The 13,941-nt window shown below is 53.9% G+C and overlaps 3 protein-coding genes across 3 annotated transcripts in view; 1 reads left to right on the forward strand and 2 right to left on the reverse strand.

Moving 5' to 3' along the window:
* Window positions 1-18: 18 nt before the first annotated feature.
* On the reverse strand, window positions 19-7,821 carry VOLCADRAFT_103240 (uncharacterized protein). The gene is made up of 13 exons (XM_002946966.1): window positions 7,390-7,821; window positions 6,537-6,641; window positions 6,266-6,358; window positions 5,949-6,103; window positions 5,424-5,709; window positions 5,040-5,189; window positions 4,521-4,778; window positions 3,117-4,244; window positions 2,639-2,799; window positions 2,297-2,365; window positions 1,895-1,988; window positions 1,040-1,478; window positions 19-802 (listed from the first exon to the last, which is right to left on the reverse strand). Exons 1-13 carry the CDS (start codon window positions 7,693-7,695, stop codon window positions 765-767), a joined length of 3,282 nt encoding a protein of 1,093 aa, XP_002947012.1. The 5' UTR covers window positions 7,696-7,821; the 3' UTR covers window positions 19-764.
* A 485-nt stretch (window positions 7,822-8,306) lies between these two features.
* On the forward strand, window positions 8,307-8,666 carry VOLCADRAFT_87197 (uncharacterized protein; the record flags this gene model as incomplete). Its single annotated transcript, XM_002946780.1, has 1 exon — window positions 8,307-8,666. One exon carries the CDS (start codon window positions 8,307-8,309, stop codon window positions 8,664-8,666), a length of 360 nt encoding a protein of 119 aa, XP_002946826.1.
* Window positions 8,667-10,529: 1,863 nt separating this feature from the next.
* VOLCADRAFT_87198 (uncharacterized protein) overlaps window positions 10,530-13,941 on the reverse strand; it is a gene marked incomplete at both ends in the record, with an annotated part of 6,661 nt that continues 3,249 nt past the window's right edge. The window contains one exon of the mRNA XM_002946967.1: window positions 10,530-10,558. Within this exon, the coding sequence (XP_002947013.1) occupies window positions 10,530-10,558 (29 nt within the window). The remainder of the gene's footprint in view (window positions 10,559-13,941) is intronic.

Consider the following 13,941-nt stretch of genomic DNA (forward strand, 5'->3'; position numbering starts at 1 on the left):
AGAAACGCGTGAGTGGAAAGATGCTTCTCCTTTCAGCAACGTGTACATAAGATTTCCATGCGTAGCGTATATAACGTAGCTGTCTATGACGTCTACTCACAATAGCGGTATTTTTCTAGTAATGGCTGCATATATCCAAGCTTACTCATCTTCCCATAATCACCGTTATAACGCCGATGATATGTGCTTATAGGCAGAATGTTTATAGCACAAAACATGACCAGCACACTGTCACTTGATGTTCACGACGCGACAGGAGAGCTTGACAACAGCAACCACTTCACCGATAACGATAAAGCCTCCCTCTTCGAACAACCACAATTCAGATCAAAACTTCAATTCCGACATCTCTCCTCGCGTCAATCGCCCTGTAAAACCGGGAAAAACGCCGTTGTAAAGCTTGCTGCTGCCTTCGCCCGCGCCGAAAATCCTCAAAAATACAAGAAACACTCACTCCCGCCATCACACAGATAGGAATCTTCCAGCAGACGCGTCAGCTCAGAACCGCTTTGGCCCCGAGTGCCTTCGCTGGCATGGAGCCGCTGCTGCTGAAATATTAATACGATATGGCCAAGCAGTAGCCAGCCGAAGAGACCTAGTGTAGTGTAGGTCAGATACAACGGTAACGATCCCATGGAGTTGCTGCAGCCATGTCGTTCTCCAACGGTATACTATTAAATTGTACAGTGCTGGGCGTGCCGCTGACGCTCACATATCGCTACAGTACCACCCGCCACTGCTACAGTCGCCATCACCAGCATGCTTCAGAGCTCAAATTCGTTGATCAGATACTCCAACATATCTGCCAGTAAGGGAGGAATGTAAGGGGGGGTGTTTGTATGTTTAGTATCCTAGATGACTTCGAAAGGCGATCGGGTGATTCGAACAGCCTTTGGCATCACACAACAGATTCTTTGCAGGCACTGCACAGTATCGATTGGCTCGCAATGAGACCTTCACTCGGACCTAAGACGGCCCAACATGATGCGACACTTTCTTGTTACGGAATACGCTTCTCCTTTACAAACACACTACTGACCTGCGTGGCGCTGACGGCACTCGTCGTGGCAAAAGCGGAACCTGCCGTACCGACCACGCTCGTCCACCAACGGACCCGTGAAACCCGGCAACCGCGACGCGACGCCCGCTTGCCGCCAAAGCCCCACTTTGGCGTCATAGTCGGCTGTAGCAGAAGCAGCGGTAGCAGTAGTAGCAGGCAGCAGCACCAAGTTGCCCAATTTCCCGTGCCAGTTTAGGCGCTGTACCTCGTACCAATACTTGACCTCGTACGATAAGGGCACGGCGCTAGCAGAGGTGGCGACATCTTGTCCTGCTGTTACTGCCTCCGCCGGCTGCTCCCCTTCAGACGCGGCGGTGACCGTGCCGGCGGTGCGTGCCGCAGCAGTGAACCATGGGTCGGGCCAGGCGGAATGCGGATCACAAGGTGACGAGATCCGCGTCTTACGCCAAGTTGAGCCCTGCGTGGCATGTACGTGGCGTGTGGAATCGAGACGAAGAAGGTGGAGTGGAGCGGGCCAAAGTGAGGTGAGGTGGGCTACAGTGGGAGTCGGGAACGCCAGTTCCCCACGGACCAGCAGCCACGATAATGGAGATCCACGAAACCGGACATCTGCCCAACAAAATAATGGAGACCCAGACGGAAGGTCGGACGTGGGGTAATTGAGACCCAGAGATCTGTGGACCCACACGGGTGTTCGTCCACCGCGGTTGTTCGTCCACCGCACGCTGTTAGCACAAGCATCCAAAATTTCCCCCCTTCGTTGTACCTTATTCGCTTCCCCCCCTTCGCTTCCTCACCGCGTTTCCCTCCTCTTCTCACACTATCCCCGGCCCGTAACGCAATTTCTTCCCGCACCACTCGATCCCTTTTTACCTCGGGGGCTGTTTGCGGCACCACTCGCTCCACAATAAGGCCCCCCAGACCTCCCGGACTCATCAATGAGCGGCACACGGAAGGGGGCTCGCACCTGGACCCAACGATCAACGGCGTGTGGATGGGCAGTTAGCTGGGGGTTAGGAGTAAGAAGGGAGTCAACAGCGAGAGGAACCCTATGCGGAAGTCGCACAAGCTACTTGGCCTTCAAGTCCGCCCAGGGCCTTAATTACAGGCATACGCGCAATAGATTTCTCAAAGTGATGAACTGCATCCGCAGACAGCTTTGGGACACGACAGAAATGAGCAGTTTCTATTTACTTCATTCAACTTCCCTTCGGCTCGACTTCCATGCAACGTTGTTTTCCCTCCCGCCGTTTCCAACCTTCCCCAACCGACTACCTGACAAGCAAATGCCGCAAGGTGCGCTGGTCTGTTGTGCCGTACAGATCTTTGGCGTCCAAACGGGCCCTGCACGGTCGTCCACATAATCACGACGTTAGCAACACCGTCCATGCAGCAAACAATTCACTAAGACACAAAACTATACCACCTGCAAAAACCGGTGCGCGAGCGGGGAAAAGCACGGTAATGAGGCAATAAAGGTATTACGATCATAATGTTAATGATGCACGAACTGTTATAACAAAATGTGCCGCACACAATACAGGCATCATTACCGTACATTATGCCGTAGAACAATTAAAAATTAAAGATTCCCCCGAACCCACCCAGATTCATCACCTGAACATCTGCCGTTCCTCGTCACTCAGTCGCAACGCACCAAGCACTTGCTCTGGCCGGAAGGGTCGTTGCAGTAACGCCTGCGAGACCAGACCCCACCGCTCCGCCTTCAACGCCGGATCCCCCTGAAGCTCCAGTAACAGCTGCAGCGCCTCGGCACCCTGCGTACGGCACATAAACAACACATGTACAACACACCGTCAGTGCCGATGTGCCGCCGTACATGCATATGTTACTGTATAGTATGGAATTGTACTCGTTCTTCGTAACTGTTCAACCATTTCAACGTCACCGACATGGCTCGTGTCCTTTCATTGAAACGTCAATTTGCTGCGAGATCCATTTCCCTGTCAGGCACTTTACAATCACCGTCATCATCACTGTCTTTAGTATCAGAGCTGTCATCATGGTCCCATAATTGTCATTACCATCATTGTCAATGTTATCATTACCGCCTTTGCCGCTGCTCTCGTCATACCTTCATGAACGCTGCCCTAGCCGCCAGGTCCTCTGTCTGGTAGAAGAACTCCAACAACGGCGGCAGCCAAGACTCATCCGCGAACATGTTCAGGTGCCGACTACGTGTGTCCAGCTCGGCAAGCAGCGCAGCCTGGCGCTGGGCCCCTAGTCCCAGGTCGTCGTCATGCAGTTGCTGCCGCTCCCCCTCCTCCCCCTCTGTTGCTGCTGCTGGTGGTGCTACTGCCCCCGCCTCCGCCTCCTCCACAGGCTTCTCCAACACCGTCACCATACCTGCTACTTCGTCCACATCTGATTGAAGCTCCTGCCGGTGCTGGTGCAGCTGGATGACTGCAGAATCCTGGTGCGGAGGTTGTTGTTGCTGCTGCTGCTGTTGTTCTACGGATGCGGAGAGGAATGAAGCGGACAGCGAGTACGAAGGAGGGGGCTCAATGTTGACGACCGTTCCCTGTGTTTGCTGCTGCTCCTCTCCCACAACCTTCTCCATAAAGCCTTCAACGTCTATTGGTGTCGCCACCAGCGCCGCCGCCGCCGCCTCTGCAGGTGCGCATTGAGGAGCCACCTCGTGCTGCTCCGTTACCGTCGCCGCCCAGCCGCCGCCATCGCCAACGTCCGCATCAGCGGCTGTGGTGGCGACCGGCGTCGCCGCAGCCGGCTCGTCGAACCGGAACATCAACGTCGAACCCTCCTCTTGCCCTTGGTGCTGGTGCTGCTCCACCAAATCAGTCACCTCCACCGCCGTCGCCATTCCTGCGTCGTCGATACTGCCGCCGCCACCGCCGACGATGACGGCATTACTGTCCATCAGCCACTTGCGGTGCTGCTCGTGCATGGTCTCTAAGTGCCGGTTCTCATCCTCCGGTCCCAGAGCAGCTGTGACCTCCTCCGAAACCGACCCTATGACCATAGCCGATATTATGTTGCCCGCCGCCTCCAGCTGCTGCTGCTTCTGCTGGCCTAGCGGCGAGACCTCAGCTAGGTTTTGCTCCAGTGAAGTGTTGCCGGCAATCTTATCAACTGCAGGTTCTGTGGGTGTTTCCGCGAGCAGCGCCGCCAGCTCGGGGGGTGCCCAGGAGGCTTGACGGAGCTGTAACAGCAGTCGGCCGTAGTCCAGTGCAACTTGGAGAACCTAGGGGGTGGGTACGGAAGGGTGGAGCAGGGTGGAGTAGGGTGGAGTAGCGTAGCGTAACGAGTAACTAAAGAGCACGGGTTGGGGGGGGGGAGTTACGTGACGTATGAAGGTCAAGGAGTTCGAGACAGTGTCGTGAGATGGGTGGACTCATACGGCGCATGGGGTGGGAAAAGCCGACATGTGCCGACACATGGAGTAGGAAAGGCTCGACACACCCAAGGCAACGACTGCCGCCGCCAACTTTCGCATCACTCCCCAACTTCAGCTGCTCACCGTCCTCCCTTTTTCTACCCCTCCGCCCACAACTCCGCCACGCCCCGTCAGGTACCCACCTACCTGCTTCACGGCGCTGGGGTCATCCACCCGCCGCGTGAAGTACTCCAGCACCGACGTCTCCCTGACCTGCGGGTCGCTCACGGCCGCCAGCTCCCGCATGTGGTCAAACACCCGGTGGAACGAGGCGCGACCCAGCACGGACTCCATCTCAGCCCAGGCATCGGCGAAATGGGAGCGCTCCACGGGGCTCAAATCCTAGGGAAGGGCGGGGCGGGGCGAGGGGGAGGTGAGGTGCAGTGGCTGGCAGGATGGGGCAGGATGGGGGCCGCATGGGGCCCAGGATTGGGGTATGGTAGGGCAGGAGAGGTAGGCGGTGTTGGGTGACTTGTTGGGACTGAGGGAGAGGCTCAAAAATGCAGGAGCTGAGCTATCCAAAACTTAGGAAGCGGGTTCGTCTGTGTCCGTACAAGGAGCAGTGATCGAAAAACCAGCTCGCCCTCCCCCTTGAGGCCTCACCCCGGCCAGCAGGTCAGCCTTGAGCTTGTCCACAACGGACAGGTCCATACCCCTGCCGTTCAGGGTGGAGAAGATGCGGAAGGAGGCGCCTTCATCCCGGGCCACCATCATCACCACAAAGCAGTTGCGTAGCACGTGGAAGGCAAAGTCCTGGGGTGGTATTCGGTGGTTTCGGAGAGAGAAAAAGGGGCTTTTGTGGAGAGGAGGATATATGTGCACTGTAAGAAATTACATTTAAAAAAAGCAGAGGGAAGAGATTTGAAAGTAGGAAGATAGTTATAATAAAGCAGTCGAGAGGCTTGCGGAAAATGCGACATAAGACACCGTAGAAATCTTCATCTTAGGGTTTGTACACGGCGTCCTCAGCGCCATACCTGTCCGTACCTGCAGATTGAGCCCCTCCGAGACCATCTTATCCAACTGGCTCCGAAGAAACGTCGCATTGTCGTACAACCGCCACCAGGTTTCATTCTCCAATGGCTTAACCTCGGTGTCGCCGTCACCGTCGAAGCCGACGGCATCAGCTGCATCCGAGCCGTCGTCGCCGCCGCCAGCAGCTGTGGTCGCCGCTGCCGCCAGACCCGTCAGGCGGTACCGCTGCGGGAGGAAGGCGTCTAGAATATTCTCACGGAAGAACTGGTCGTCAGAATCTCGAAGACGGAGACGGTACCTGAAGGCCGGCCGGGAACCAAAGCTCAAAAAAAGGCAAAGCACATATCAAATTTCGCCATATTGACACCCACACACACCCACACCGGGCGTCGTGGCAAGTTAGAGGCAAAACGGGGCCAAACGGTAAGCCAAACCTTCCGCGCGGCGGAGAAGCCGTACACATGCCTTAGCTGTCCCGATGCATTTCCCCTTTCCCTCCCTCCACGTTCCCGTTCCTCACAGCTAGCCGTCCCTCACCTTCCATTGCTCCCCAGCTCCAGGGGATCAGCCTCCAAGTACAGCATCCTCCGGATGCGGCCCTCCAGCCCATCATTGCCCTGGTGCCGAGCCCAGCCATGCAGGAAGGCCAGCAGCAGCACCAGGCTGGTCAACCGCTGCTGACCGTCTATCAGCTGCAGGGGAGGGGCGGGTGGCGGGTGAGGGCGGGGCGGAGGAGAACGAGAGACCTCAAATGCCGACGTCTTCGATGTCTGAAGCCGCAAACTACAGAAACACAAAGCGACTGAAAGGAAAAAACAAAGTCCACCGTGTAGATATGCACGGCACACACGTACCTGGTACGGCACATCAGCACCATCCGCAGCTCGCGTGGCTACAATGGCACCCAAGAAGTACTCCTGCCGTGAGTCGTACGCCTTTTTAAAGTCCTGTGCGCGACGGGGGAGGTGCATAATGTGATGATGCCAAGATGCCAAGAATCCACAGCCCAGAGGGCCAAGTCTGTGGGTCACAACTTGCACAGACGCAACTGTTCACTCGATGGTGTGACTCACATCCCGGCAGCTGCACATCCCTCGCAACCGCACATTCCCATAAGACCCCCACCTGCAGCAGCTCGTATATCTGCTTGGTGCGCCACGCGTACGGCCGTTGGTAGGTTGGAATGTCGAACTTGTAATCGGACGAGTCGAACAGTTGGAACAGGGACACCTGGGGGGGGGATGAAAGTGGTGCGGCAGGACCAGGAGAAGGTTCAGGAGCAGCGCCCAGCGGACGGCGAAGACTTGTGTATGCATGTTGATAAAAATAATTCATATTGCTAAAACTTCATGGCGCAAGTAGTAATAGCCGTAGAAGCCCATAGACGTTTATGGCAGCCTGGTACATACAAAACAAACCCTAGCACTGTCCGGATAGAGCGGGAAACCCAATGGAGTGGGGGTTAGTTTACGGAAATTGAATTCTCGGAAAAATGCGAAGAACTGCGAGGGAAATACAAATGCATAAAACTGTTGGGGAGCTGCGGGGGAATAATTCGTTTCGTACACCGTACGGCGGCTATGTAGGGCACAGTCTCGGTCCGCGCCATCCTACAAAGCTCTTCTCGACATACGAGCCGCTCTGTACAAAGTCGCGATGCTACGAAAGTAGTCGATTAGGGCTGATAACCTCAACAACATGACCGATAAATATCTAAACCCTAAAACCCAAACCCATTTCAGCTACCCCTGCCTCTGTGAGGAAAATCGCCTAGTCCTTTCCTAGCTCCTTTGCTCCCGCTCCTCAACTACATCACGGGGCTCTGATAAGGCCTTCGCGCGGACAAGATCTGCGGCGCTGTCTGCATGCACAGGTCTAAATGCTGTGCATCATTAAAACTGGACTTGACTTCCTCATTTCCGGGACGCATACACCTACGACAAGCTTGTCAGATTGCAAGGTCGTAATGCTTGCGCACCTGTCGAGCCTCAAGAAAATCCCGCTTCGGCGGAAGTTTCGACGGTGCGGTCTGCGCCTGGGGCTGCGCTTGGGATTGCGATGGGAGCAACTGCTCCGGAATGGTGGCGGTCTGCGAAACCGGCTGCGGCGGCTGTGCCACTTCCTTGTGTTGCTGAACTAGACCACTGAACCAGTCTTTGAAGGCGCACACACCCAGGCGAGGCTGACGAATAGGTCTGCTTACACGCAAACCATGACGGGGACGACCACTGATCGAGTGGCTTTTGCCAACACCGGAATGCAGTCCAGTATGAATTCGTATCATTGGAGGTATTCTTAGATCAACGAGAAGGGCTAACTTGAGTTAAGGGTGATCCGCTAAATTAATCCGTTTCGCCGGGCCGCTAGCAAACCCTCAGCACGGGAATATCAACGCAGACTAATTAGCAAGGAGCTATAGTCTACGGCAGGGTTGATGCTTTACCTTTACCGCAAACAAAGTTTGAATCAGGAGTGACCGGTAGTTCCCGCCTATGGGTCCGTTAGTACGACCATTTCAATACTTTGTCTGCAGCGCTTCTTATGTTGTAGTCCTGGCGCTTTGGCTGGTAAGGATGTGTTGTCCCTTATTACACCAATCTCCCGCAACATCAACCTTTGTTTGGACAATCAATCAATAGTGCCATCAGTCCGCTATGTTACTAGTCAAAAAATACGCAGCGACCAAGGCCCTTACAGGCTTCACCAGTCATTTGAGCTGACCAAGCCAATTTGGACAAATAGCGATGTCGGTGCACAACGAGCTCCGGAACCAAACGCAGCAACGGTAAATTTAGATTGAGGCTGCCGCAGCTTATACATATTCATGATATATGCAACAGCACACTGTGTTCTAATTCAATAGTTGCCTACTTGTTTATCCTAGCTACTATAAGCATGAGTAAGAAAAACAATAAAGGCACCAAACGAAAAGCGCACGAATTCGACCTCCAGCGAGAAAAGGCAGAGGCGGAGAAGCGCGCGTCTAAGCTTGCCAAGAAGCATCAGGCAGGCGTCAAGAAGCTGAAGAAGAACAAGGGTGTACGCATCCGGAAAGGCGTTGTCATCAAGGGCATCAAGGTGGTGGACGCGGAGTCGAAAGCCAAGGTCAAGTCTGTCCTTGCCAAGGCGGCTAAAGCAAGGGCAAAGGCCAAGATGGACATTGATGACGCGGCGGCGCAACCTGTAAAACGGACCAAGAAGGCCAGGGCCAGCAGCAAAAACTCACGTGACAAGGACACGATGGATGTGCAATAACTTGGCTGCCCGGTGCTGGTATAGGTTTCATTTGGCGGTCGGGGTTACTATCCGTTTGCTCCGGAAGGGGAGAGATAAGTGACGGAAGGACGGACTTTACAGATTTGCCTTATGCGCTGGGTGATCTGAAACCCCGCATGCATTCCCTTGATATCTGCGTTTGCGACAGGAGATTGTAAAGGCGCTCTCCAAAACCCGAAGGGAGCGGATGGGGTCACGGGTCCTCCGTTTTCTGAGTTTTCTGGGGCACGACGTATGGAAAGAGCCCCGCAAGGGCTACGTGAGGCTGATGTACTAGTGGAATGGCTAATGGATAGGCCATCGCGGGAAGGTGTGGTATCGGAGTTTAAGCATCGGTTGACGTGCGGTTGGAAGCATACGCGTCTGGATGTCCAGCCAGACGTGTACCCGTCACACAGTAAACAACAGGTAATCCACAAGGCGGGATATCAGCACTGAATGGGTCTGGCGGCTAAGCAAGCGGGCAGGAAGGAGGTGCTCCCGCATATCACAACATCTATTTCGCGTTCAGCTAATCCTAAGCTTATGCAGTTTAGGCCTTGCTGTTGGGCGTTGGCGGCGAACAGAGTGCGCAAGGGATGGCGTTTATGTACCTAGGGAGGAGCGGATATGCCCCTGCTGCGGCACTGATAGCCCTATTGACGATGAGACGCAGCACGTCTTGTTGGACTGTCCGGTGTACGGCGAAATAAGATCTGATACGGATTTCCCACGCTTTGAGCATCTGAAGGACGCTATGAAGTGGGAACCTGAACACCTGGCAAGGATGCTGGAACGTATGTGGTCCCACCGCAACTCTATCGTTCCCTTTGGTCGTTAGCCTCCTTTGTCACTTGCTTTGTCTGAAGTGCGAGGAAGAATGGCGATTATAGGCGATCTGGCAGCCCTTGAGCCCTCGGCTCGTATTGGGCGGTTTGCAGGTATGGGGTATGCACCCCCACGACCATGTCACACACACACACACACACACACACACGCACGCCTGCGTTTATCCTTTTATCCATGCCATGCAACTTATGGAGTGGTACTGCTCGTACTTGGCGGACCTGTTGCAGCTTGCTGCGGCTGTGGCTTAGGGTTGCACCAATCCAATTCATCGCCAAGCGGGGGCCGTTATGCGTGTGACGGTACAAACGACCCACGGCTACCGCGTCCTATGCTGTTTATGTTATGGCGCTCTTGACTACTGCCGGGCCTTATGTTTGTTGTGCGTGAGGCAGGCATATGCAGCACGTGTATACACACTTGCTTGCGCAGGTATGTCTTAAAACGTGGCAGGTGACCCTGCCTGTGACTAGTTGACAAGCTTTTTGGTTCATGATACGCGGCTCCTAGCTGATCCTTGTGTCCCGTCACCTTGGCCGTTGCATTCACCTCGCGCATGTGGATGTGGGTCTTAATGCCTATCATTTGTGCGACATCTCTAGGCCGCGTTAAAGCTCTACAGGCGCCCTACTATTCCTTCGGCGCTGATGATGTTCGAATGGCCACTTTTGTTCTGTAATCGTGTCGCACGCGAGGAGAGGTTTCTTCCGCTATTGCATTGGCACGTTGCCAAATCGATGCCCTGGCGCCAAACCATTTCCGGGATGGCTATCTTGACATGAGCATTCCCGGAGGTTTAGCTCGTGTAGGGTAATGGTCGTTGTCGGGTAATGGCGGCTTTCCCTTCATCGGTTCCACTTTCTGTTATACGACCATTTCTGTGCGGATTTCTATCAGTGCCTACATCTCAAACCGACGCGCCCTAACAACCTTAGTATTTATGACCACGACAAGTTGCAAGCACCACTGTCCGCAGATTAGCTTTTGCACAGGTTTAATGTAGAGCTGTGCGCCAGGTTAGTGGGTGGCCTGTAAGGGAATTCTCCCTGGGGATGGGATGGGGTGGCTTGATGTCAGTGCAGGCAAGCTCAAAACGTTGAAATGTGCAAGGCGATGCACCAAGTGCTGGCAAGTGCAGGTAGCATGCATTATTCCGAGGAACATGCAGGCAGGCAATCCGAACACAAATGGAGAAGAATTGAGCAAATTGATGTTGGCGTCGAGGGAGGGACCGTCGGAACCACTCCATCTGGGTGTTTTGCATCCCCACTCACCAGGGACTAGGTCGCGCTAAGCACTGCGTTCAATAACGAATTGTGGCCCTAAGTTATTATGTTGGTAAACATGGTAAAGTACATCGAAAATTGGACACATCCCCTAACAACACTTTAATCTCTTTGACCGGGAGGGGATGTTTTCTCTCCCGCATTTTACCTCTTTGCCCCTCTGAAAGTCGCGAATGGCGGGCGTGGAATGCGTGGCTCTCTGATACCCTCCTGCGTCCGTTCTGGGTCCGTGCTGCAGCCAGCCGATGCCGAGGCGAGGCGAACTCTCGAAGTTTCTTCAATGTCCTTGGAACAGCCTACTATCTACAGTTGCCTACCCACCTACTCGCCAACTTCCTGGAACCCGAAACGCTACCCGGCATTTGCTTTTTGTTGAGTACGTCCGGCAGGCCGCTCGCAATTCATCATGATCCTTGCTAAGCTTATGAATGAGGGGAGACATTTGTCCAGAAGCTTCTTACTGCATTTGATGCCGACGCTTGATGCGATTCTAAGAGATCGCTGTGCTACATACTTAACCGTCGCCAACCGACGAGGATTGCCGTAACAGCGGATTCGACCGGATCACCCGCGCCCATACGCCCATACATGTATAGGCCCAGGCCCATACTGCGACTTTTTGTACCTGTATACATGCGTATTTATGTCTTGCAGCTCGGTTTTTCGAAGGTGGCTAGGGTGACTCTGGGATTGCGTACTATCTGGGTGTAGAGTAGAGGACCTTGGAGGGCGGCCAGCGTTGTCTAGGAATGAAAAAGTATACATTTTATCTTTATAAATGATATTATCTCCTGTTTTACACATACGTGGTCGCAGTTGATACCGAAGTACATTTAGCGCGCTTTCTGAAATGCGTTAATCTCAAAAGAATGCTCATAATTCACCAATCAGAAAACTGTTTGGGAAATATTTACCTCTAGAAAGGGTCAGCCGAATCACCAGGTCAAATGAACCCGAAGCATTGCCACTACCGGTGCCATTTCGCTTAGGGGTCTAAATCGAACCCAAATCACACGAATCAGCCTTGAGTCAGCTCGAGTCGCTTCATCGTAAGCACATCCTTCAGTAACCGTAATGATTTGTCCTCAGGTGCATTTTGCCGTGCGGGAGTCCAGCAGGAGAAGCAGCACGCTGCGAAGCGTCGTATACCTAACCAGCCTTAACAATCAAAGCCGCAGAAAGAAGGGCAGCACTTTGGCGGTTGTCCGCCTGCGATTGCTTTCCGATTCGTTGGTTCAACCACTGGCACGAAGTAGCGCTTGGTCGGAAGCGGCACTTCGCTGGCACTCGACCACCATACAGTGTCATGCTTCAGTAACCGTGGGCAGAGAATGCCGTGCACTTGCGTAGGCCGCAAAAACACAGCCCTGCCGTAGCGCGGCTCGGCAGGGCTGCAATGCGGCCCAGTGATTGCCATCTTCTTTGTAGGAATTTATGTCACATTACTGCTGAGGGGCTGAGGCATTTTGGTGTATCAAGTTTGATGCCCGTACCTAGCACAGCTCCCTTAACCAGTAGCACTTCACTCCTTTGGTTAGTGGTCATTTTGAAAATTGGACGTAGTATGAACCTGGTACCACTAGTTGCATTTTAAATGTATTGCAAAACGATTATTCTTTGCAACTCCGGGATGTTTTCATTTGCGGGCGCCTGGGCGACAAGTTGAGATATCTCACATGATCCGATTTTCCAGTTCATCTTCCTGTGCTGACTGATTTCAGCGATTTGGAGTCGGTTATCCCATGATATCCCACCGGCTTGTCTGCAGCCAGAAGTTACTCAGAAGCAGTTTACCAACGTCTTTAGCTTCATATAAACACGCAATGATATCCTTCGACGATTCAAGACTCAGCATTACGTACATGCAATAGGCCGATGTTGCATTTCGCTGCTTGCAAGCGAACGTACGAACGCCCACCACAGGGACTCCCTACCTGGTACGCAGTACCCTTCTAGTCTGCCACATGCAACGGCTAATTAAACTTGACTTAAACAAATAAGATGTTATGGCATCTTAAGCTCCTTACCTCTGAACACGTAGCTGACATAGTTTAGAGACGGCAAGCTCCTAAAGGCCGGTAACGAAGTAACTTTAGTTGTCCGATATTTACAATGTTATTGATTATAGCTCATAAGCACTATTATTTTACAATCGATGCTGGATTAATCTCTCTTTAGAAGCACAAGCATCAAATAGAGCAAGCGACCAGTTATGTTTTGCACTTTTCAGGCTGGCTTATGAAGCATCATTACATGTTAAACATCGCACTGCTTTAGAGGATCGGAGTAGCCGTTCGCAGGTACCGTACTTTTCAATAAACCTGTGAATATATCAGCCACGTCGCTTTGAGCCTCATCCAAGGCTCAAGGTTAGCTACCGAACTTAGCCTGGGCAGCATATTGCAGCAGTGCGAAAGCGGTGGGCGTGGGATTAACATCAAGTCGACAACAGCCAACGACGCTGCTCGGAACCCGGTGTTATGGCTAAGCCTTACCGTTACAGCGGATGTGCTTCCCTTCACAACAACAGGACTAGCTTTCGAAAGTACCAAACCATGAACACATGGACTGTGCTGCTACTTGCTGCAGCCGCGCTGCTGGCAAGCTCGTGGTCTGGAAAGGCATCCGTCGTCGCAGCCAGCACAACACGAATGCCACGTCGTACGATGGCTCTGTACGATGATTCGTACAGCGACATTGGAGCGGGCGTCGAAATGCCGTCCAATCCGGCCGGCTCTTCCTCAGGCTCTCAAAATCCGTCTTTCCCATCTGATCCTCAAGATGAATTAGACTGGGTAACAGCTTCGCCTCCCCAAGCTTCTGGAGACTACGGCGATTACGGTGACGGCACATTCGCGGATGGCAGCGCGGGTCGGCCACCACGACCGCCGCCACGGCCGCCACGGCCGCCACGGCCGCCGCCACGGCCACCGCGGCCACCGCCGCGGCCATCACGGCCCCCGTCCCCGCCGCCGCGGCCGCCGCCGCGGCCACCACTCCCCCCTAGCAGGCGGTACCAACCACCGTCGCCGCCACCTCCGCCTCCGTCGCCTCCTCGCCTGCCATCCCCGAGCCGACCCGACCTAAGGCGGCGGTCCCCACCGCCCCGGCCTCGCCTGTCATCACCTCCGCCACTACCACCA

This window comes from Volvox carteri, assembly GCF_000143455.1.
Source record: "Volvox carteri f. nagariensis unplaced genomic scaffold VOLCAscaffold_4, whole genome shotgun sequence".
Lineage (NCBI taxonomy): Eukaryota > Viridiplantae > Chlorophyta > Chlorophyceae > Chlamydomonadales > Volvocaceae > Volvox > Volvox carteri.

Excerpts from the sequence above, each read along its gene's own strand:
- VOLCADRAFT_103240 (XM_002946966.1), bottom strand. The coding sequence starts at position 7,695 with ATGATACGAATTCATACTGGACTGCATTCCGGTGTTGGCAAAAGCCAC. Across the intron at positions 4,779-5,039 it reads AGGCTGACCTGCTGGCCGGG|GATTTGAGCCCCGTGGAGCG; the intron begins GTGAGGCCTCAA and ends GCCCTTCCCTAG. Across the intron at positions 803-1,039 it reads GTGCCGTCAGCGCCACGCAG|ATATGTTGGAGTATCTGATC; the intron begins GTCAGTAGTGTG and ends CCTTACTGGCAG.